This window comes from Synchiropus splendidus, chromosome 14, assembly GCF_027744825.2.
Source record: "Synchiropus splendidus isolate RoL2022-P1 chromosome 14, RoL_Sspl_1.0, whole genome shotgun sequence".
NCBI classification, from domain to species: domain Eukaryota; kingdom Metazoa; phylum Chordata; class Actinopteri; order Syngnathiformes; family Callionymidae; genus Synchiropus; species Synchiropus splendidus.
The window spans coordinates 24,072,967-24,097,030 of NC_071347.1; the positions used below are offsets into that span (position 1 = coordinate 24,072,967).

The 24,064-nt window shown below is 53.0% G+C and overlaps 1 protein-coding gene across 4 annotated transcripts; it reads right to left on the bottom strand.

Annotated features, from left to right (window-relative positions):
* Positions 1–195: 195 nt before the first annotated feature.
* Positions 196–24,038, bottom strand: LOC128771205 (homeodomain-interacting protein kinase 3-like). 4 transcript variants are annotated; one of them, XM_053886450.1, is made up of 18 exons: positions 23,097–24,038; positions 16,905–17,800; positions 16,259–16,450; positions 15,722–15,903; positions 8,652–8,775; positions 6,967–7,086; positions 6,821–6,907; positions 6,568–6,755; positions 6,361–6,508; positions 5,373–5,496; positions 5,220–5,314; positions 5,016–5,134; positions 4,817–4,942; positions 4,478–4,750; positions 4,269–4,412; positions 3,961–4,205; positions 2,397–2,485; positions 196–2,326 (listed from the first exon to the last, which is right to left on the bottom strand). In XM_053886450.1, exons 2-18 carry the CDS (start codon positions 17,796–17,798, stop codon positions 1,931–1,933), a joined length of 3,546 nt encoding a protein of 1,181 aa, XP_053742425.1. In that variant the 5' UTR covers positions 17,799–17,800; positions 23,097–24,038; the 3' UTR covers positions 196–1,930. The 4 variants fall into 4 exon arrangements, with proteins under 4 accessions (XP_053742425.1, XP_053742423.1, XP_053742424.1 ...); XM_053886448.1 differs by having other exon boundaries at positions 5,016–5,137; XM_053886449.1 differs by lacking the exon at positions 23,097–24,038 and adding an exon at positions 18,420–23,056 and having other exon boundaries at positions 5,016–5,137.
* Positions 24,039–24,064: the final 26 nt, after the last annotated feature.

Sequence of the window (24,064 nt, forward strand, 5' to 3'; positions counted from 1 at the left end):
GACGCTAAAGTCGGTCTGGACTTCAGATGACTGGCGAGATGTGCAGCGTTCGGACAGGAACTGCACCACAAAGGTTGCACACTGCTCAAGCTCGGGATCAAACCAGGGTCGGTGGGCACGCGCGTTTCTCCAGGCGAGATCAGCGACGGGTCCGGGTGAAGGACAGACCGGAGCCGGACGTGAAGCAAAAGATTTTTAATTCCAAGTGAATCTCGACATCATCGCTGCACCATCAACTCATCATCTGACACCAAAACAAGAGTCGCCGAGAAAGAACCCGCTTTTCCTGCCCGAGTCCCGATGACCCGGGTCACACAGAGGTGGGGGAGACGCTCGCTGCTGAATATCGCACAGTGCAGAAGCTACATGTGGAACCCCGCGTGTCATGTGACCGATCATGTGGTCTGCTGTCAACACAGCTGCTGCAGGTGGAGCACAAACGTGTGTATGTGTGCGGGCTGGTTTATTCCGCCTCGTGGGGACCAATTCCTGACAAAGCACTATCCTCGTGGGGACCTTATGCCGCTCCCCTCAGGTCCAAACCTCAATTTGAGGATGAAGACTTCAAATTGACTGGTCATTATAACCCGGTCCAGAGTCCTGGTTCAGGTGAGCCATGTGTTCGGGGGGGATTTCTGAGCAGAGGTTTCATGCACATCACGGTGGTTATCTGAGCGCCGGGTCACCGGCGCTGCTCAGGTGACAGCAATAGAACACAGGAACGAGTCCAGGGGCCAGAGAGCGGCGCGGCTGCTGTCAGCACAGGTCTCTTGAGACGGGAGGAGAAAGAGGCTGGGGCAGGGAGCCTGCTTCTGTGCGCTCAGGACCCTCTCTGAGTGGGTGCGGGGGCCACAGACGGTCCCTGACTCAGGTGTTGGGGCCACGGATCCCCAAATCAAAAGGCACTCGAGCGGCTACAGTACAGAGAGATCACACCCCAGTGAAGGATACAAAACACCTCAATACAGCAGTTTACAAAAGGAAAACCACTTCACACAAGAGAAGGCCGAGTCCAGCCGCTGGCACGGGAACAGCCACGCGGCGGCGGCGGCGGCTGCTGCTGCTGCTGCTGGGGATGTAGCAGCGCTTTCCTCCACACATTCCGGACACTGACGTCTTTGGTGCGGCGCGGCGCGGCGCTCCACTCCCACCTTCCTGAAGGAATGTATCAACTTCATCCACGACGCCGAGTCAACACTGAGAAGCGCACGCACGTCTAGCTGGGACGCAGAGCAGCAAGACTGCCACCCAGAGGCGTGGAGATTGTATTGCAGGTAGAGTAAACAGTGACAATACTGCGGAGAGCAGAGTACTGGAGGGAGCACAAGCCGTCGCTCTCTCTATATACAAACGAGGTCTTCGGTCGAAGGCCCGGACGAGTGCAGCCACGAGCTAAAGTCCAAGTCTCAAAGCCACCAACAAAATAAAAGCATCTCGTCCAGAGTCTGAAGGGCTAAGTGCTGCGAGCCGGCGCAAACGTGCTCCTGAAGGCTGGCGGCTAAGGCACTGAGGCGGCGGCCGGAGGGAGGACTGCCGTCCCACCAGGGGGCACCCCGCAGTCCCGCGGGTGGCCTGGTCTCATTCTATCTTCTAACATCTAATTCCCCAAATCACTCTCAACACCTCTGCGGTGAAACACTAACCGTGAAGAAAGAATCAAACCTGGAGGAGGAGGAGGAGGAGCCACATCCTAAAAAAGCTTCTCCATGAAACACGGCCCTCACATGGTCGGCGCGTCCTGCGGCGGCGACAGACACGCAGAGGACAGAAAACACACGTGACGGCGATGGCTTCGGCAGGTGGCGCCGGCGAGCACGTGCTGCACAAGACAAGAGAGACAGGTCCTTTCCCCAGCCAGGAGCCCGTCATCAGTGGGGTGTGTTGGCGGCCCACCTGAGCAGCAGCACCTGCCGCGGCGCCGCCCGCCTCCTTAGATGAAGGAGAAGTGGTGGCTCAGCTTGCTGGGGGCCAGGGGGAAGCCAGCGTAGGTGGCGGGGGAGGTCATGAAGGGGTGAGGGACGGGGAAGGGGGGCGGGTGGACGGTGGGAGAAGGCAGGAAGCGGTGTGGGGCGTGGGGGGCGCCCATGCCCAGAGTCAGCTGCTGAACTATAGCGCCCCCTGGCTGGTGAGAGAGAGCGTAGCTGTGCTGCAGGAGGGGGGGGCGAGAGGGCAGGATGGGGTGGGGGTAGGACAGCAGGGCGTGAGTGGGGGGGGCGGCGGCGTGAGCGTGGACCGTGGGAGGGATGAAGGCCTGCGGCCGCCGCGGCGGCCCAAACTTGCAGCTCCGCTCTTTGGTGCCGTGGCTGGACAGGTAGGGCTGCACCTGCTGGAGACAGAGGCACACGTGAGCCGGCCGTGAGCCGGCCGTGGCGGCGAGAGGGCGAGCGAACACTCACCTGTCCGAAGCCCGGGGGGGGGAAGAGGGCGGGGCCGGAGGCGGCCGAGCTCTTGCTGCTGCAGCGGCCCCTGGATCGGCTCCAGGACTCTGTGGAGGGAGCAGACACAGGTGAGACCGCTGCTGCCGCTGGAGCCCCACTCGTTCACACACACAGGTTTCCTCCCAGTCATCGCTCCTGTCCTGCTCAGCTGAAGGTGGAGCTCAAACGCACCTACAGTCCGACCTCGGTCCTCGACCAATATACTATTACAGTGATTTGTTTGAAATCTGATCCGATGATTCCCATGACAACGAATGGAAACCGAACTACTGCGTTCCAGCCTTAAAACAGGCTTTGGTTTGCTGAGTGACTGCAGAGCGTCTGCTGCAGGTGGCTGTTCCTCTGTGTGTGTGGCCGCTGCATGTGGGAGGGGTTGCCCAGTGAGTGACGTCTCTCCAGAAGGGAAGAGGTGCCCGGTGCGTGTCCAGCTCTGAATGTGCGCTGCTGTGCAGTTTGGCTGTGACAAAGTCCTAAACCAAGTCACGCTCTGTCCCGGACACGCCTCCTCCCTGTCCCAGCTCCAGCCCACAACAGGACATCAGACCCTGGAGTGGCGCTCGACCACGGTCCAGGAAAGGTTTGACACCTCAATAGGAAGAGAAAACAGTCAGTAAATGGAGCTAACGGGACACGTCTGTGTACAGAGGCTGCGTTATACACGATAACAAAGCGTCTCGTGGCTCAGCTGATCGGTCCGTACACCTTATGGTTTTTCTGGCTTTTTTCGGGGGCGTTCGAGTTCTGAATTTTCATTAGAAATCCAAAGCAAAAAAATCTCAAAAATTTTGTTCAAACTCCGACTTGTTGGAAAACCGAGGTTGGACTGTATTTTCAAAACGAGGTGGAACTGTTCAAGTCAGACCTCAAGTCAGCGTATGTGTTCATGGAGAGTGACACTCATGTGGTGATGTGTGGAGGAGACTCTGGGAAGGGAAACTGAGGGAAGCCAGTGTCAACACAGAGAGAGTCCACGCGCACACACACACACACACACAGCCAGCAGAGGAGGCTCAGAGATGCAGTCCACTTCCCCTCCGACACATTTCTCCTCCAGCTCTCGTGTGACGGAGGAGAAGTCAGAAGAAAATGGGGCTGCATCTTGAGTTGGCCCCGTGTCTCTGCTGGAGCCCCAGTCACCTGTCGTGGCCTCTAGAGCCCACACGGGGGCGGTAAAGTCCCGCAGCTTCCATGTGGCCTGTGGAGCAGATGTGTGAAAACATGAAGCGATGAAGACAAGAGCGCCGGCCGCGGGGAAACACTGCCCCCGTCTGGTCGACTTCCGAACCGCAATGTAGAAGACTGGCTGCGCGTGAAAGAGGAGGCGCCACAGAGCGGCCGATAGCCTGCGTGTAAGAGTGTCTCAGGGGTGGCGGGGGCTCGGACTGGGCTTCTGGCTCTAACTTCTGCTGGACGTGTGATCCGGCCCTGCCAGCTTCCGGGGCGTGACAGCTGTGCCGCAGCTTCGCCAGCTCTACCCTCCACACAGCGTGACTCAGACAGTGATGGGGTGACATGACCTTACCTGTCCTCTGGAGTGGCTCTGCCGACGCCCGACTGTTGCCATTCTGCGCTCTCATTGGAGGCACCACCATGGTCCTGACGGCACGAGGGCTCCGGCCCCGGGCGGCAGGGCAGGGTGGCACCACGGCGGATGAGGGGGGGCGGTTGTTGTGGTGGTGGTGGTGGTGGTAACGGTAGGCGCGGTTGCCACGCGGCGAGGCCTCCACCGTGTCGCAGCCGCTCTCCTGGCTGTCGTCTTCAGACATGCTGAGGGAGGAGAGCGCCACGCGGTGAGCGAGCTCTTCCATGAGAGGCACCGGGGACACCAACCTGTTGAGTCTCTTGCAGGGCGAGAGCGAGGGGCTGGACTGGAGAGAGGCGGTGCTGAGGCTGCTGTCTGGGCTGCTGAGGGAACAGACTCGCTCCATGGCCACACTGGCGCTGCAGGTCTCACACACGCACTTCTCCTGACACCTGGACACAGAAGAGTCTCAGGAGAGGGTCGCCCTGCACCGGCCCGGAGCCGCGGTGCCGCTCACTGGCTCAGCCGACACGTCCGGCCGCCGTCCTCTTGCTCCTCCTCCTCTCCGTCCGTCACTTGGCTGTGAATGCTGATGACACTCGGCGCCGGGCTGGGAGAGTCCGCCATGAGGACCGCCGCGTCTCGCTGGGCGCCGCCGCCGTCCTCCTCCGCCTCTGAGCCGACTGCTTCCACAGGAGGAGCCCGGCTCTGGGGCTGCTGCTTCACCACCTGCCCAACGATCCCGGCCATCCTGGGGCTGGGACAGCGCCACAGGTGGTGGGCCAGGTTCCTGCACAGCAGAGGGGGGAGGGGTCAGCAGCAGAGCCAGGCTCTCTCTGGGTTTGGGGGGGGTCACCTGTTGTTGAGAGCCTGCCTGTTCCTCTTGGCGGCAGGCTGAGGCCACACCACGTGAGCAACACCGACGGTGATTGGCTGGCGGCCAGAGGCGGCGCCCATCTGCTGCATGACGCCGCTGAAACGGCTGCCGTGAGAGGGAGATCAGCTCTTCGGAGCCCTGACCCCCACAGACAGGTAGGACCAAACCAGCCACTCACCCCCAGTCGCTGATCCTCTGCGGAGCTGCCGTGGAGTCACCGGCGAGGGGGGCTGGAGGGTGCGAGGGGGGGGGAGCCACTGCCGTCATCTGCTGCCAGGCCGTCGGGACCAGGAGCTGCTGCTGAGACAAGAGACCACGCCAGCGTTTCCCCGGATCATTCTCCAGCCCGGCCAGGTGAGGAGCAGCGACGGGCGAGGCTCACCTGGGCCATGATGCCGGGCCTCAGCGGGAGGGGCTGCACGGGTGGCGCTTGAGTGACCATGGGAAGCGAATATCCTGCTGGCTGGTTCAGATTTCCTGCCAAGGCAGCGAGCGCGTGTCAGCGGAGCCCTTTGCACAGCCGCCACATGCTCACCTTGCACGGCCGGAGGACACAGCAACAGGGCAGGCGGGAAGGAGTCGCTGCAACCGAAGTGGCCGCTCCCGGCGCCCAGGGCTATCCCAGGATGCAACAGTGACGCTGCCGACTGGGCCATGTTCTAGGAGGAGAGAGGCGTCAAGACGGTGCATCAGGACAAAAACATCATGTGTGCTGCAGGCGAAATGATGATGAAACTAGAGTGAAGGCAGGTTGGAAGTGAGTCAGAGACAGAGCCGCAGTTCGTAATAGTGGAGGCAACTCAATGGAAGGACGCCTCGCCCGAGTAATGACTCTCCCCATCAGCAGAGGTCGACATTGGCCTCAAAATTATTTGAGTTGGTAATATATTGTGGGCAATATTTCCTCCTGCTCAGGTGGCCCAGATCCTCTAAATGAAGCAGGGTCAAACAGGCTTTGTTTCATGTGCATTCTTGCTCAGGGCTTTTCACACAGCTTTATCCCGGGTGGCCCGAGTCTGATGCGCCCCCTGCTGTGCACCTCTGCGCCTCAGGCCATGTCCTTGTTCCACCTCAGCTGGGGGCGCTCTGTGCTAAATAGCTGGTTTGACTCACGATGAAGCAGGTCTCAAGCAAGTGCAGTGCAAAAGTGCAGGTGAACGAGTGTTGTCATGTTGATTTTCTTCACTGAAGTAGAAACGATCCATGAGCAGTGTGGTGACCTCCAGTCACACGCTGTCCACGGAGCTCCAGTGGCCTGAGGCCAGGTGCGTCTCTCCAGGTGGGTTCAAGTCTGCGGCCCAAAAGCCGCTTCGCTTGCGTTGTCGAACACACACTGGGACTGGAGAGAGAGCCACTGTGGGCCCAACAAAGAATCTGCACCATCATTATCCATTACGCTTCTAACGTCCGCACGCAGTGAACTCTGTGCGGCGTCAACAGACTTGAAAGCCGACGGTTCCATGGCTTCCAAGGCCCTCGCTGCCTCCGACAGCCGGAAAGCAGCGCAAGTCAGCGGGAGTCACCTGAGCGTGGAGCGGCACGTTGCTGTAGCCCAGAGTGGGGCCCACGGGAGGTCTGGAGAAGGCAATGGTGTTCTGGTTGAGGGCATCGAAGAGGGCCCCGGCAGAGCGTCCGTGGCACACGTCCATGATGCGGAAGGAGGACTGGACACTGGGGGAGCAGAGGCGTGGTCAGCGGACAGCAGGCACCTGGCTGTGATTGGCTCTTACTGGTTGCTGCGAGGGAAGTCCAGCAGGTGAGTCATGGTGAGGAAGGGGTGAAGGAGGACGCTGGAGGGAACGGTGCGCTCCTCCGCATCGATGAGCAGCATGCTCCTCAGCAGCGACACAAACTCTCGCCGGTCCGTCTTCTCCGCCTCCATGTCAACGGTGTCGACGGAAGTCAGCACCAAGTTGACCTGGAACGGCAGGCGGCAGCAGGTGAGCCGCTGCTGATGAAGCTGCAGGTCTCGCTCAGACTCACGTGTGCCATGTCATCCAGGCAGCTGAAGATGTACTTCCTGGCTTCTTTGGATTTCAGACCCGTCTCTTTCTCATGCTCTTCTGTCGTCTGGACGAGAAGGAAACGTCTTGACCTGAGGCCAACCTCGTCCGGACGCAGCCACTCACCTTCAGTCTCCAGGAGGCGTACGGAGAGTCAGACTCTTTGGAGAAGAAGCGAGAGGTTTTGGTGCCCTTGTTGAGCAGATGCTCTTCTGGTAGACCCTGAGTCTGAGAGATGTAGCGGATCTGAAGGCGAGAAAAGCAACTGTCAACTGCAGAGACGTGAGGAGGAGAAGTTCACACCCGGAGCCGAGTAAAAAGTCAATCAGTCCAGATTCAAGCATCAGCGAGGTGAACCGAGAAGAGACTGAGCAGGTCAGAACAGACACGTTCAGTCCAAGTGTTGGAGTCAGGGGGAAGGGCCCACACCAACTTCGATGAGAAATATCACAATGTCCCTGCAAGAATAGCCATACAAACGTGTCTGTGTGTGTGTGTGTGTGTACCTGGTTTATCTTTACACTTCTTGACTTGAAGCACCTCCTTGTGGGGACCATTTGGTCAGATCCCACAAATCCAAGCCTCAATTTGAGGATAAATAACTGGACCAAACTGGAACCCAATTAGAATCAGCCAGAGTCCTGGTTCAGGTGAGCCATGTGTTCAGGTCCCCACAAGGGCAGGACAGACAGGTGTGTGTTTTTCAGTATTATAAAAATCTAATCTCCATTTTTGCCCCAGTCCTGGAATCAAACAACGTATCAGAGGTTGCTGACCCGCTAAATATAGCGGTGTAACCCAGAAACCCGCTGTAGACGCTTCACGTTTCACTGTGTGTGTGTGTGTGTCCAGAACAAACGCTGGACTGAGAACCTGCTGATGGTGCGCTGGCCACGCTCCGACAGCACATGTGCCTGCACTGGCTTTATAAATACATTTTGCTGTGCAGAGTGGAAGCGAGTCTTGGCATCGCCCAGCGAGCCTTCACGCCTCAGCGAGCAGCTGCGCATACGCCAGCGTCCTGGCACGGTTGGGTGCCCCCCCCCAACTGTAATGAGACACGTCTGCGCCTGACCAGAGGCCGACAGGGTCCGACGCGAGCGAGTCGGCAGTGCACCAGCGTGTGGGCGGACCAACACCACCACCGTGCACCTGGCCACAACAGGTCGACCCTCATGCTGTTGGGCCTCCCCGCACCACAGCACCAAGCACAAGTGATTAAAGATATCATTGAATGCATATGTACTTGATGACTTAAACAATTGCGCCAATCCATGTTAAAATAAATATACGAGTTTAACATCAGGAAAATGTACCAACAATATGAAAAGGATAACCAAAATATTTAAGACAAAAACATACTGGACTCACTATTGAAAATGAGAAGGAAGTACAGGAAGAACGAGCCATGAACACAGAGCTGACAAAGAGAGCCAAAGTCAAGACGCTGCACTTGTGTTCAGAAGGATGATTGATGGGCGTGGCCACTGAGCTGAATCAGTCTCCTCCCACCCACAATCGACCGGCCAGTTGTGGTGTGTGAACGCAGCATGGACCTTTTCCCATGATCCCCGGCTCCTTCTCCGTCACCAGGGACGGCGCCGAGTCCCAGCAGAGAAATAAACTCTGCCGAGTATAACTTCCGGATTAGAAGACGGTGGATTTCATGCTGGAGTGGCTGCTTGTCCGGCAGCAACAACAAACAAGAGCTTGTGCTACTCTCTGGGACACCATCAAAGAGTCAGGGCGTCCGACGGACCTCGGTCCTCCCAGAGTCTCTTCGCCGCCCCCACCACCAGTGCACATATTACCTGGTCATATTCCAGTGCTCCCGGGTAGAGGGGCCAGCCCAGGAAGAGCTCGGCGATCACACAGCCCAGTGACCACATGTCGATGGCCTCGGAAAACGGTAGCCCCAAAATAATCTCTGGAGCTCTGCAGAAGACAGACGCAACAAGGTTAGACTCAGTCAAGTCCAGAGTTTCCAAGGTAAGAAGGAGGTCCACGCTACTCGCAAAAAGGACCACATGAAGGAAGCTACACATTGAAGTATAATGAAAAAAAAAGAATACAAATAGAATGTTCAATATTTGTTAGACTTCATGAAACACTCATTCAACAAAAAAGTACATAAACCTGATTAAAAAGGCAAACGATAAGTAAAATAGCAAGGTATAAAAAAATGAGAACATTTTAAAGAAAAAAACACAGCTAAATACAAACATCACTGAAAACGATTTCAAGAAATTCTTCAATGACAAGATAAAATTTGCTCCACATCAGGAATGAAAATATACAGTGATTAAATCATGATCTCTATCAAGTAACGTCCTTCAGATCTGTCACAGCAGGGGTGTAACTTGGAGTCAACGAAAGCACGTCTTCACCCTGATCTGCAGCTACACAAGGTCAACTCTGAAGGAATGTGGAAGCATCAAAGAAGGGCGCTACGCCTGACTCTCATCAGCACACAGGCCGTCAGGTCGCTCCCTCGGACTGGACTTGGTCACCATCGTGAGCCACGCCAAGGCGCTGAAACAAAGCAGCTGAGCAACAGGCGCCCCAAATAGCCACAGGCGTTATGACGGCAGCGGGGGGAGGGCCTGTTGCCGGGGCGACCGGAGGACGTTGCCGGGTGATGAACACGTCTGACCAGAGGCTGGCACAAATGCAGAAGTGAAGAAGAGGCAGGTCTCCGTGGAGGAAATTGCAGCTGTCAGAGGAAGCAGCAGACTAATGCAAGAGCAGTGTCTGAGCCGGAGCACAGAGGAACCACCGAAGCAACAAACGTCCTGCCACAAAACTTGGAGCTGCATTTCAACCTCACCACACTGCTGCCACCACTGAAGTCTCTGCACTCACGTCAGTTACATCCACTAGAACCAGGCGACAGAAAAATCAGCTTGATAAAGAAATGTACTTAGTCGGGGTCAATTCAATCTCTCAAAGGAAATCAGACGTCTTGAGCACAAAAGTCTGACGGGGTGCATCAACAAACACATATCTCAGGGTCAGTGTCTTGACCAGACAACTTGACTTGAAGGTAGGAAAGGCATTTCCTCAGACTAGGCCTCCGGACGTCAACTTCCAGCTCTGCCAGCAGAGCAGCTCTCTGCTGCACCCATCACATCAGCACGGATCACAAGGATCACAGCCAATGCTGGGTGATAAGGCAAGGAACATCTAGTCATATCAAAGCTTATTCATGAAATGAATATCACAACTTTTATATAAAAACCCACATTTCCATTTCATCACAATTTGACATGTATTTTGGTGACTAGCTTGCCGGTTTCTGTCAGTGTGTGTAGGATAGATGAGTGGACGGGAGCCGTTCTTCAGTGAAACTAGAGGCGTGTGGCAGCGCAGCCTGAACGGTGGCTTCTAACAATAAGAAAACAGGGCTGCAAACTTCAGGTTCTCACACCACACCATGCACCATGCACCATGCACCACCACCATATCATGCAGCACTTTAAAGATTGGAGTGGCAGTTTTACAGCCAGGATGTATGGACGTGTGAGGGACAGTGCTTTCATGAAAAGGCCGTGAGCAGACAAAGGCTGCTCCATCTCTAGGCTCTCGGAGGCAGAGCCTCATCCTCAGCAGCAGCACTCGTGAGAAGAGTGGCTTCTCAAGTCTCACCGTATCTCATCTCGTTTGTTTCACCTGTTGCTCATTCATGCTGATGCTAGTGCTGTGTTTAAAAAAATCGATTTTCCGATTCTGAATCGATTCGTACATCAATTCCATAAAATCGATTCGTAGGTCCAAAGATCGGATTAATTAATTTACGTTTTAACACATATTCTCTGGGTGAAGTGCGCATGCGCGCACCTGGGACACCAAAGTCAAAACAACATGCCTCCTCACAGTGACAACACTAGCAACGTTCAGACGCGACCAAACCAAAAACGCGCTCGACAAAAGCATAGCAATTAGCACGTATGCCTAATGGAGGTACTGGAAGTGTTGCAGTATTGAGGAAATATGACCCACCTCACGAGTCACGTGACGCGACATCACCCAGCGCTCCTGTCCAAGCCATCCACCGGGCCACAACAAATGAAACTCGAGCGAACTTTACCACCAGCGGGTAGTTCTGCACGCTCTGTCAAAATAACTGAAGCGATTGCGGGCTTCATTTGCAAAGATATGCGCCCCGTCGTCTTCGGTCGTTGGAAACAAGGGCTTCAGGCGGCTGATGAAAGTCACAGAGCCTCACTATGTTACGGTGTCTCGCAAACGTCTGTTATCCCAAACATGCACCAGTCAGTCAAAGAAAACGTGAAAAGTAAGCTTCAGTCGGCAGTCAGGGGGGCATTACAAGTTATAGGTGGACATCTTGGCAATCTTACACGAGTCTGACAACTCACTACATTGATGAGGAGTGGGACCTCTTCTCACACGTGCTACAGACCACAGAGAACTGTTCACACACTGACCAATGACCGTCAGGTTGCTGTGAAGTCAGTCACCAGCACTCCGTTTACATTGTCAGTGGCTGAGAATATCTTTTTTTCATGTTGATAATACCATAAAAATGCATGAGTATTAAACAGCAGCATCTTTGGGTGAATTGTTCATGTCCTATTTCTAATAATGCAGCAGTCCCATGAGCCAGTCCCGTCTGGGTCTTTATTATCATTGACTATCAATCCTTCATTCATTTCCTGCTCAATGTCAACGTGATACTAGTATTAATACGTTGCCTAACTTGTCATGTGATGATGGCAGTAGCTCAGAAAATGGTTTAAATACTAACCTGAATCGAGATCGGATCGGATCGAATCGAATTGAATCGTGATAATCGATTCTAAGTCATGCGAATCGGAATCGAATCGATTCTTGAAATTAGAATCGATACCCAGCCTTAGCTGATACTGCTGCTGATGCTGCTGCTGCTGCTGCTGACAAACCTCTGCTCAACAAAGGAGACCTTCCATTGTGAGAACGGAGTTCAGGTGAAGACATGGCAGCACGGTAACACGAGCACCGCAGCTGAACAGGCTCATGCATGATTCAGCGCTGACGTAGGCACTTCCTGACACAGTTCCCCATCTATACAGCGACCGAGTGGCAGTGAGCGTCGATGAGAGGCCGCCCCGCTGAAGCCAGGGTCAATATGACGGTGGGTTTGATTCGCAGGAGGCAGTAACACGAGAGCAGGGTGAGAAAGGAATGAGCTGGAGTGGGACACCTGCTGAAACCCTCCACCAGATCTGCCCGTCTGAATTATTCACTCGCCACTCCATCTGAGGGGGAGAGTCTGACGTCAGCGGGCCCTGCTGTCACTTGCCGCCATGGCAACCACATATGAGAGAGCCAGCCACGGGTCCTGCTAGAAACAGCTGATTCCCACCACATCACACTGACTCAAGCCGTTTCTCACTTGACACTGCTTTCCTGCAGTAAGTGGTGAATCGAGACCACATTTTAATTCAGATGTATTCCGCCGGAGCAACAGCAAGGGCTGGACTGAATCACTTCACAGAGCTTGAAACAACTCGGTCACCGATGTATTCAAGCACCAAAGCACGCTGAGTATAACACCAGGAGTCAGTGAGAGAGGAAGAGAATTCACCTCATGCCTGGGGGAACTGGATGGAAAAAGAAGAGGTGTCAAGTTTGTGGTTCAATCCAATGTTTGATCAATGCAAATTCACCTCAAGGATTTACCACAACTCTTATTTAAAGACATCCCGAACGGGCCTGAACCACATGCCGATCTTTCTCAGCGAGACGGTGTCATTCTCAGATGTAAACAAGGGGTGCCGTAAACAAAGCAGAGAATGGCTCCGACGCTAGCAATTACACAACTAGTCAATACACCTTTGCACAGAACCTGCAGGCAGATCGTCGCACGGGTCCAGACGGCCAGAATGCTTTCAGCACCAAACGTGGCAACAAACATACAAACAAAAACACATTTAGCGATCTCCACTACATAAGTCCAAGCTATGCCAGAACTATCTAGCCAAAAAAGAACAAGCTGGTCAACTTGAAAACATGGAGTGGCCAGCACCGTCATTGAGCTGGTTTGGGGTGAAATGGACTGAAGAGTGAAAGCAAAACAACCCACATTTATGGGAGCTTCTGCAACACACTCTGAAGCATATTGGACTTCTATTGTAGAAAGAATGCCTGGTGTGTGTTCGGCTGTTACATCTGCCAAAGGTGGCTACTTTGATGAGTCAACAGTTTAGAACACATTTTGGTCTACAAGTTGATTCCGTCATTTCTTTTTTGACTCCAATTGCTTATTTGTACTATGCTTTCACGTCCGAGTGCAATGAGACATTAAACTGCATAATTTTCAGTAAAAGCACTGGAAAAATTGGGGTGTTCTAAAACTTTGGAGCGGTAGTGTAGGTAGCTGCTGATCTCCATTTCCCTCCACCACTGCTGGAGCCACAGCCTTCTGACTCTGCTGGAAACCCCAGGGAAAAACCCAGTGCTGTCAGGAGGAGCCGAGCCCGGTGTGGTCGGCCAACGTCACCATGGCAACGACAGGGCTGACATGATGCAACAGGAGCAGAGTCCTGCGATTAGCTGGCGGATTAACAATGTGGCAATTCACATCCTAACTTCTGCACATACTTGATGACTGCTCCACAGTGTCGCACACAATGAGTGGAAAAGGGAAGTGAGCTCAGAGAGGGAAGTGAGTATTCGCCAACATCCAAGAGTGCACTGGTCTTCTGACACCTCACCGCCACAACCATCACAGTGCCACAACAACCTGTGACTAACACGGCCGTCTTGACAGAAACTCCGGTTTGTAATGAAGCAAAGTCCCTAAAAAGACTTTGATCTCTAAACTACCGTTGTAGAATGTAGTCGTCAGCACAGCAATGTCATTTTGTCAAACATTGCAAAGCACCACAAGCTAAGAGATCAGAATGAGCACAACCCCCACGAGCAAACAGCTAGGACAGAAGAGACACAGTCGCACAGCACATAATCCACACCGATTTTTCATAGTGGACTTTGGTCAACTGGACCTTTTGTTGTCATGTTCCTACACCAGTGGCCGGACATTAAGCAGCAGCAAGAGCTCCAGTGTCTTGGATCGGTTTCTCCTCAAAGAGAGCCTCATCACCAAGGCTGACGTCATGTGAGGCGCAGTAGGTGCATTGTGCAACCTTCTTGAAATATCCAGCCTTGGCAGCTGCAGCACAAGGAGCGTGAGGCACACGCCCAGACACACACACACACACACACGCCCTCCTACCTTAGTGAGGAGCGTCATTGACATACATTCGCCAGCCTCTCCTCCTGAACCTAACCATCTAAAACAAATGGCAGAACCTAACCTATACTCTTAACCAAACTAAAACCAAAATATAATAATATTTTGTACTTTTAACAGGTTCTCACAAAGATAGACGTACAAGAGAAGGCACGCACGTCTCAGAGTTTTCTCTAAAGGCAGGGTTTTCACAAACCACATTCTTTCCTGACTCGATGTCCTGACTGACCTCCTCAGCAGCAGAATTTTCACCCTGTGATTATTTTCACACAACACGAACACACATTCGCACACACTCAACCCGGCGCCTGCTGAGCAGTTACACAACAACACCAGCCCCGCGCTGGTCCACGCCTCTGCGTAGAGAGGAGGAGGGGTCCAGGGTCCAGCGCTGTTGAACTGGAGCAGCAGTGTGGGCTTCATGCATCACCATCAATCACTTTCATCCCCCTGGTGTTTAAGGCCCATCATCATTCACATAAGCCAAGTCACCAAATCACCCAAATACATGAGGAAAAACATTTCTCATCATAAAGGTCACTCAAATGTCATATTCATCGACTTGCTCCACTTTTAGGATTGAAAGAAATGGACCCCCATGTTAAGAAACATTTTGGTTTGTGTAGAGAGAAACAACTTAAACCTGAAAAAATGTTAATTCAGCCTCCAGTAAACCCTTATTTTGAGAAGACTATTTACTCAAGATCTTCATTCCCAAAAGTTGCTCATTTTAACACCAAAAGCTTACAATAAACAATCGTCTGAACTCCCGGGGCAGCAGAGAAACCTGACGAAGCAACATTCCAGCACAGTAAACTTCAAATATACCATGAGCCTGTTACGCAACAGTTTAGGGTGGGACCTGAGCAGGCCACAAGCGTCCAGGCATCCATCCAGCAATGCAAACAAAGTGCAGCGGCGCGTGGTCAAGACAACGGCAGCGGGTGGGAGTTTAACTCGGAGAGGAGGAAGTGTCCCAGCGAGGGGGGGGTGACAGGGGGTTACTTCACGTTACATAAGGAGGAGAAGCAGACGGACAAAGCCGAGCTGGACTTTGCACTTCGGACTTCATCCTCTGATTAATAGTTGACTCATCGCGGCAGCAACGCTGTTTGGCTACTTCCTTATCAGTGCACCTCCCGTAAACACAGACACCTCCTATCCTATCGTCGTCAGCCGTCCTCATAAAAGAAGTGAAAACTATCAGAGTCGGCGGCGTCACCAAGCCTCCCGTCGCTCTGGAGTCCAGCCGACGGTGCCAGCCTGCGAACATGTTGTAACTCGTGCCTCCTGACAAAAGAGCCTCCCTGAGTTTGTGCCGCTGTGACTTCGTCGGCTCTCGCACTCATCTTGAGCCAAGTGCTCTTGCTAGTGAAGACACCACGATGGCCCTGGACCCACAACTAGGTCAGTGTGGGTCTGGAAGCTGTTCAACTTCAACTGACCAGCAAGAGCAGGTCACAACAGTTGCTAACTCGGCACTTTCCTTTCACTGAGGTGCCACTTGAGCTATCAGCAATAACAACAACACCATTGAACCGGAGGACTTGAGTGAGCGTTCCAGGGGAAGAGAAGGATGGAGCCAGAAGAAGTTCCTCTTGTGTTTGTTGCTCTCCAGCAGCGTCTCACCTGTAATAACGGGACTGCAGGTAGGTGGAGCAGACCGCCTTGGACACATGACTGGCTGAGCCAAAGTCAATGACCTTCACTCTGTACGGCTGTCTGGACGGGTCCACCAGCATGATGTTCTCAGGTTTGAGGTCAGCGTGGATCAAACCCAGAGACTTGAGCTTCTTCAGAGCCGTGGCCACCTGCGACAGAAATATTCTCAGCATCTAACTGTGTTTGTCTTGACCTGCCTGAGGAGCTGAGATCAAATATGCAGCGACACACCTCCACAGATTCCTTCCTTCTATTGTAAACACCTCTGCTGCCAAAATACCAAGCAATGACCTAGCAGTGAATGAAAGCGGCTGGCTGTGTTGCTTTCACGGCCAAATAAAAACAAGGCCGAGTCCATGTCTTAAACCGAGAGCTTTGCCTTTATGGATCAGGAGAAGAACACCTCTGCGTAATAGAATGAGGTTGAATATTCCGATGTGGGAAGCGTAAGTAATCCTTGCACCATCCCTGCAGCTGCATGATGAGCTCCACCTCCGCACTCACCTGCAGCAGAATGGGCCGGATGATCTTCAGCGGCAGTGGGCTGAACTTGTTCTGCTTGAGGAAGTCATACAGGTTCTGCTCCAGCATCTCGAACACCAGGCAGGTGTGGCTGTGGTGCTGAAAGCACTCCAGAGCTCGCACCACATGGTGCTCGTCGGCGTTCTCACTGCTCAGACGCGCCAGGATCTCCACCTGTGGAGGAAACGGGTGAGACGGTGAGACAGAACCAGCAGAAGCAGGACGGCTGACATGCATTTCAAAAGACAAGATCACCATACAAAACTTAAAGATAATAACAGAAATGTACCCTGTGACACGACGACACCCCTCCCACCCCCCCAGTGTTAAAAACAGAAATCCGAAATCTGTCCATGAACGGATCGTCGATTGTCAGCCGATTGTGTTGTGACTTTTGTGTCAGAGAGACAATAACAGCAAAATCATAACAAATTCAAAAAACGTTTGCTAAAACGTGAAAACCTAACTGCCGTTACTCCCCTGAAAGCCACCTGATCTACACACCCAACAAGTACCGAGTCTGTCCTTGTGAGTGGTAAAGACAATTTTAACTTTTAATCATTTTCTTCATGGCGTTTATTTGGAGTTGGTTGTGACGGTGGCAACAGGACCGTTCAGAAGAACTCACCTCGATCTGTCCCTGACGTGCATAGGACGGGTGATTCTTCAGGATTTTGATGGCCACCACTTCACTGGTTCCCCTCTTCCAGCATTTCACCACTTGTCCAAAGGTGCCACGGCCCAGGAACTCCAGGACCTCATAGCTGTTTTTCATGGAGCACAGAACCTCGTGCTGCACCAGCTGGTAGTCTCCATCTGTGGTTCCCGACCTGGTCACCAGCGCACCAGCCCCAACTCCAGTGCTTCCATTAGGCCTGACTTTGGCCACGTCCAACACGGCAGCTTCAGATCGATTAGCCCCGCCTCCATTATTCCCAGAGCTGGTTGGTAACATCGCCACGGGGGGAGGCATAGGAGGAAAAATCTCCTCCACTATCTGCATGGTCGTCACACAGCTCTTCTCCGGCCGTTGTTCTCCGACTTCACTGACGGGCTTCTTGCATTTCTGACGCGTGTCGAGCTTAGCATACGGCCATCTGCCCCCACCCTCCCTCGCTGGTCTGTTACTGGGCCCCTGCAGCAGCCCGCAGTCCAACACCGCTCCGCCAGCTGGAGATCCAACACAGTTCACGTCCCGGCCGAGAGAGCCCTGGCGACCCTGAGCAGCAGCCTGACCCGGTCTCTCCCAGCTTTTGTCCTCCAGCGACCACCAATGTGTCGCCCCAGTGCAGAGCCCTTGCCGTGTTCCCAACTTGGCACAGGAAGGGACAACGTTGTTGGGGTGGGCGATGCCGTAGTTCACTCCGATCACATATGTCTTGGGCAGATGTCGCTGCTGAAAGGCTCTGCTGGTGGTAGGACGCCGCTGGGCTTCGCCTCTGCTGGTATCACTTGTGGTTTCTAAGGCACTTGTCGGCGCTGGGTGCAGGTGAGATGGGTAAGCTGAAACTTGTGAAGCCATACCTAAGGAGGGAGGTGGAGGACAAGAGAGGAACAAAGTCTGTAAAATGTCTTCGATATCAAAAACACAGCTGCCGAAGTTGAATCATCGAAACACAGCAGCCCGGACAAACAAGGGTCACGACATCATCACTTCTAAGCTTCAACTAGTCACTGCTCAACACACCGATTGACATTAAGTCTGCCAAAGCAACATCCGACTCACTGTGTCACCAGGTTGGAAAGGGGAACTAACTGACTGTAAAGGGAGACGGGGGAAGCCCGCGACTCCCCCGGCCTCTCTCTTCCCTGAAACTGACAGCCGGCTCAGTTTCACACCAAGTGGAACCGTGAGGCAAGCAGTGTGTCGGGGGGAGAGAAGTGACACCATGAAGCCCGAGAGCTCTGTAGGTAAGTGACATTCGATACGTCCTCCGCCGCACACGCCACTGATGAAATGACCAGCGCTTTGAGCAACCGAAAAGCCTGAGTTCAACCCGGAGGGAAACCCAAACGCTCGCCTCGTTTGATCAAAGAGAAAACAGATATCAGAGGTAGGTGGCAGAAGCGTTCCATCCGCTGAACCAACAGCTAACCCGAAACACGTTGACATACATGAGAAGGCAACCTCGGATGTACTCACAGCCCAGACCTTCCTCAGAGACCTTATCCTCTCGTAATTCAAGTCTAAATTGGATTCAGTTTGTTATTGCTGACACACTTAAAGTGATGGCACTGAGTGTCAGACACGGCTTTGTGATGCATCACAGACAGGAATTAAAGGCAATCACTGGAACTACATTGAGGACAGCAATGGCTGACAAGTGAGTCACAGCACTGATGTGAGGTCGGTGCGGTCAAGGGCTGAACGATTTTGGAAAATGATCTAATTGCGATTTTTTTCTCTCAATATTGCGATTGCGATTAAATGTGCGATTATTTTTCAAGGTCCTCTTCTCATGTATTTTACAGCAAACACAACTCATAAATCAATCTGCATTGTAATAAACCATATGTGATTCAGTATAAATAATTGTTCTTCCTTATAGGCTATTCTTATGTTAAGATAAAGGCAAATGAAGCATGAATTCAAATGAAAGATGGTTTATTTGTCTACTACAGTTCCAACTGTAGACTTACTAAACTGACGAATCACACAAACTAAAGTGCATATTACAACAATAATGCAAACCAATATGTGGCTTTAACCACTCACTCCATGACGTCTATTGTCCAATCGGCCGCAGCGATACGCTGCGCCATTATATTGCATCAATCTTCCGAGGAAAAGCGACGTGGGTAAATGAAGCACTTACCGTCTGTCTTTCTATCAGTGGTAACGGTGAGAATCGCCTTCTATCCAAATTCTTTGTATACCGCCATGAGATGGGATGTCGCTGCAGCCGATCAGTTTTATTTACAGGTGCAGCCAGAAGAGGTGCAAAAGGGTGCACGCACATACGGATCGTGTTCTTGAGGTTGAGGTGGAAAACTTAGCAATGTGTCACAATTGCAGTTTCAAGAGATCATGTTTAGCCACTTGTATCTGTGCACTTAGAGAATGAAGGCCAAATGACTTTTCCTGTTTGTATGAATGTAAATCTTCTTTTTACACGCACATGCCACGGGGTTTACGGACGCAAATCTGCAGTGACGCGTATGTGCCTCTGACGCATGGATACGAGTCTTGTGTTACGGGTACGTGCCACTTTTTACCCGTTTTACCTTCATAGGCTAAAGCCGTCATTTACAGCTCAATGGCTAAAGCTCACCGTTGCGCTGCGCCACCAACGCGAAAGTCACGAGACCAGTCAAATCGCAGCCTTACGGTTAGAAAGTCAGGTTTTATCATATTGCGGTATAATCGCAAATGCAATGAATCGTTCAGGCCCAGTGCGGTCACACATGGAGAGTGGGAAGGACGGTGGGTGGTCCACTACACATTTGTATGGTTCAGTAAACTCCCTTCACTCAGACAGGCGAAAAGGAAAGTCTGTCCCAAATATGAAAGGTTTGTGATTCTCTCCGCTCCACGGCACATCCAGCCTCAGAACCAAATGCTAACACCCGCCTCATCCCGTGGGAGTTCTGATGGGAGCTTCTGGGGACATGATGTAGAAGGAATCCTCCAGCGCTGAGAAAGGCTCGTCATCTCGTCCGATTCGTGTCAGACAGCTCATGTATTTAAACAGTTTACATTCCTTGATAGCTCTGTTTCTATGCGCATCAGTTGCATAAGCACCTGTGCGGTGGCTCCACCACAGTTTCAAAAATCCCGCGAGGAGCTGCGGTCCTCTCTGACGTGTTAGCACCGTGACACTCGCTGAAGACAATCAAGGCAGAGACGTTTGATGCACCACATCTAGACTCTGGTTACTGAGGGTTCAGCCAGTATCCAGGGTTAAAATAGACAGGTCCCAGCGAGTCAGGTGCAGCCACAGTCCTACAGACTCTTGTTTAGCTTCACCTGTCCTCTGGTAAAAGTCTCTTCTAGTCTGACAAACTCAGGTGGCATTCGAGTGTCCTCCAAGTAAGAGACGCGTCCCACCAAGGTAGCACTTTGATAACGCCGACAAACTTGTGAGTCGCTCACAAGAAATGTGTCACTAACAATGCACTCATCTTTCTCGCTCTCACTCTGGTATCTTAACGGTGGTTGAAGGGCGAAGAGTCATTTGGTGTCCAGCAAAGCAACAAGCAATACTTCCTAATGTTTCCAAACACAGTCACAGATTGTTCTCCAAGTTTATATTAAAGATCTCGGCTTCACACAAACAGTCTTAGCTCAGAGCTTTGTTTGACAGGAAGAGCCTGCTGGGACCAAAAACAGTGGACCTGACACACACACACGCACACACACACGCGCGCTCAGACAGGCAGAGGGGTGTGTCTGCAAAACTGCACAACAAAGCAGTGCTACTCTGGTGAAGAGCGACAGCTTGATCAGGCATGCAGGGGTGAGAGTCACACAGTGGGGCGTTTCTGTTCAACTTGACTGAAAATGTTCTCAGTCACTCTAACCCAGCACCAACAATAAGCTCCGTTTGGATCAACATGCCGACGCCAGACTTCTTTCAGTGCACCTTCTGGAGGACCTCCTCTCAGGGTTCATCGCTTCTGACCAAATTAACCACTAGGGATGCGTCCACATTACTGGACTACAGATCCAATCCCAACACCTGAACTTCGGAACTAAAACCGACATTCCACTGATCCGATACCAGGACCCAGTTTGGTAGAGGTTGTGAGTTCAGTACGGTTCCATGAAGAGTCAGGCAACAGCTCCATTGAGCCGCCAGGTCCGATTGCATCAAGTTCTTTACATGCAGAGGAGCGAAAAGGTTCAGCGCCATCGCCATCTTGGAGCTGTCATCATCGTCAATGCACTTCCTGCAGCAGATTTCTGGATGGTTTCTGAATGACATTAATATTCAGGGGAGTCTGTTTTCTTTTCACAGAGCTGTGCTGCACACCTTCAGTGGATGAGCCTCGAGCATGCGATAGCGTGGTGGCCATGTCATCTTATCTTCTGGTGAGAGGGGACGATCAAAGCAACCTGAGTGAAGGGTGTTGAAGACTAATCTTCAGATCAGCGTCACTGCGAGGTCGGCTGAAGAGCAGCGTAGCCACACACCACCCAGTCCAATCGCAGTCGCGCTAAATGGCAACATGCTAGGTTGTCTGACTAGGAGAAATTGCACTTTCTCTCCTGCAGACCAAGCTATGTTCATGCATTTTGTCCTATCTTAGCAGGACTAAGGCAATACTTTGGTTGCCTAAAGGTGGCGAGCCCATCTCAGGTGTGTTTTCCTGAGAAGACGGCTGAACTTGGCCTCACCGTGCTGCAGGACTGATGTAACTCGAGCAGAGCGTGCTACCTCAACATCGCTGAGTCTACTGGTGCAAACAGACAAGAAACTTGTTAGCAAAGGTGAAATAATGGGGACCTGTGTTGTGTTTGGACAAAAAAAACAAACGCCTAACAAACTGCCAGGGGTTATGAGCAGAGATGAAGAAACCAATGCGATTGGTTTTTTTTTAATGGTGAACGACGGTGTAATAACACTTGTTGATAACAACCCAAGAGTGAACGCTCCAAATCCACGAACTCAACGCTCAAACACTCAAATCACGTAAAGTCTGACACAGGTCAGTGATGTCAGTCAAACCTGCCACAAGAGACCATACACACACGTTTCTTCTGAGAACTTACGGTGGCCTTTTAAATGTTCAGCCCAATAAAAGAGCTCGCAATTACGCTTTCGCCCCTTATCTTAAAGGCAGTTCAGAATGGAAACAAACAGGCTGCGTCTAAGTTGCTGATGGCATTTCAGCCCGTCGAGTCACAGGGCTTTACAGAAGGCTTCCCTGCAGTCAGGCTGCTGCTCCAAACCACAGGCCACTGTGAGGGTGATCTGTCGCCGTGGCATTAGGAGCCGTAACAACATGCACGCAGAAGATGTCACAGAGCAAACACACAAGCTCCACAGCTGACAGGAACACAGCACCGGCCCTGAAATGGAGCGCCGTGTCACCGCCTGAGCGGCTCTGAGCTGCGAAAGAATGGCAGCTGCAAACGCGCCGTGTTACTGATCAATCTGGGCCACAGTTGGCACAGGGGTGGGTGAGCGAGTGTGTTGGGGGGAGGCAACTGCAGCCTGGACACCTGTTGAAATCTGTAAGGTCAGTCAAGTGAAGCTGGAGCGTCAAAGATTGCAGCCGCTCACACTCACTCACTCACTCACTCACTCTCTCACACACACACGCACACGCACACGCACACACACGCACGGTCTCATGAGCTCGGACCTTCACATGCCACTGTTGGCTCCTGGAAGGACCACAGTCTCTTGTGTTACATTCACCTTCATGTACCGTGGAGTTTCAGTGGACTCCTCCTGGCACTGGATGACGTCAATGCAAAAACAACACGGGGGTGAGAGCTCTGAGCAGCCCGGAAGCAGTCCAACAGTCCCGCTGGAAGACAGGTGTCCGGTGGGCCACACCAACCATCAGCTGCTCCTCAGCTCAGCTGAAGAGCTCAAACACGCCGTGCCACACCGGAGCCGGGTGTGTGTGTGTTTGGGGGAAGGGAGACACCTGTTGAAGCTCATTTCACTCTGACAGCCAGACAAACACAGCGAAACAACTTCACTTCGCGGTTCCTCCACGTCGCTCAACAACACCAACACCGGTGGAACGTCATCCCAGAGTGACACCCGCTCGTAAAAGTTGCTCTTCCACCAACTCGACATGTCGGGCTCGCGCGAAGCCTCGAGCGCGGAGGGCAGTGGTCGCTGGGACAGGTGACACCACCTACCTTCAGTGGGACCCGCGGGTTCCAGGAGCCGGGAGGTGACGGCAGGGGCGGCCGGACAACAGCCGAGCCCCAGCCTGCGCCGACGCTGCTGCTGCTGCCATCTTGTTCGACGCCGAGCCACTTCTGGCTCATCTGAAGCTCCACTGAAGCCCGAGTCACGAAGGGTTCCACGGACTGCTCATGTCCCGAGCTGCCTGCCTGCCTGCCGCCGCTCCGAGGTTCGTCGCTCTTCCGTCTGTCGAGGAGGAGGAAACTGTTTGGGAACTTTTACATGTTGCTGCGCCTCCTCTCTGCGACTAGCTGCTGCTGCTGCTGCTAGCTTGTTGCTGCTCCGCATGTGTGGAATGTAACGAGAGAGGAGAGGGGCGGAGGGAGGGAGGGAGGGACGCTCACAACCAAAACAATGAAGTCCCATACGACACCAAAACATCCGCAGTCGTCCACAACAACGTGACTGGCGTGGAAAGAAGCATGAACAGAGATATTGGTCCAGAATGTTGGTGGCACATGGAGCCCGACCCTGGGCCGCCGACTGTCGGGACTCGGACGGCAGTGCCCCGGGACGGCCGCTCCAGGGCCGAGCACAGCGGCGGCTGGGAGCGTCTCTGCTCGGCCCAGTCCTGTGTCCGCGCCTCTGGGTCATTCTCTCGCACACCAAACACGTGGTGTAGCTCTCCTCCAGCCCAGCGGTCAGCCTCACTTCTCTGGAGCGCTTTCCAGAGGGGTGCGCCACAGAGACACTCAGCCTCACCTCCTGACACGGAATGTTCCTGTAGCAGAGCCAGCAGCGAACCCTGGGCACGGTAGACTCGCGGTGTTTACACGGCGACTTGATTCAGTGCACCATCTGCTGGACGTCTTTAATGAATCCCAACGAGACCACGTGACGCCGACGCACGTCTGCACGGGATTTGGCTTCAGAAGCCACCTGCTTCCCTCCAGCCAGAGCAGCTCCCCGTCCTCCGTCA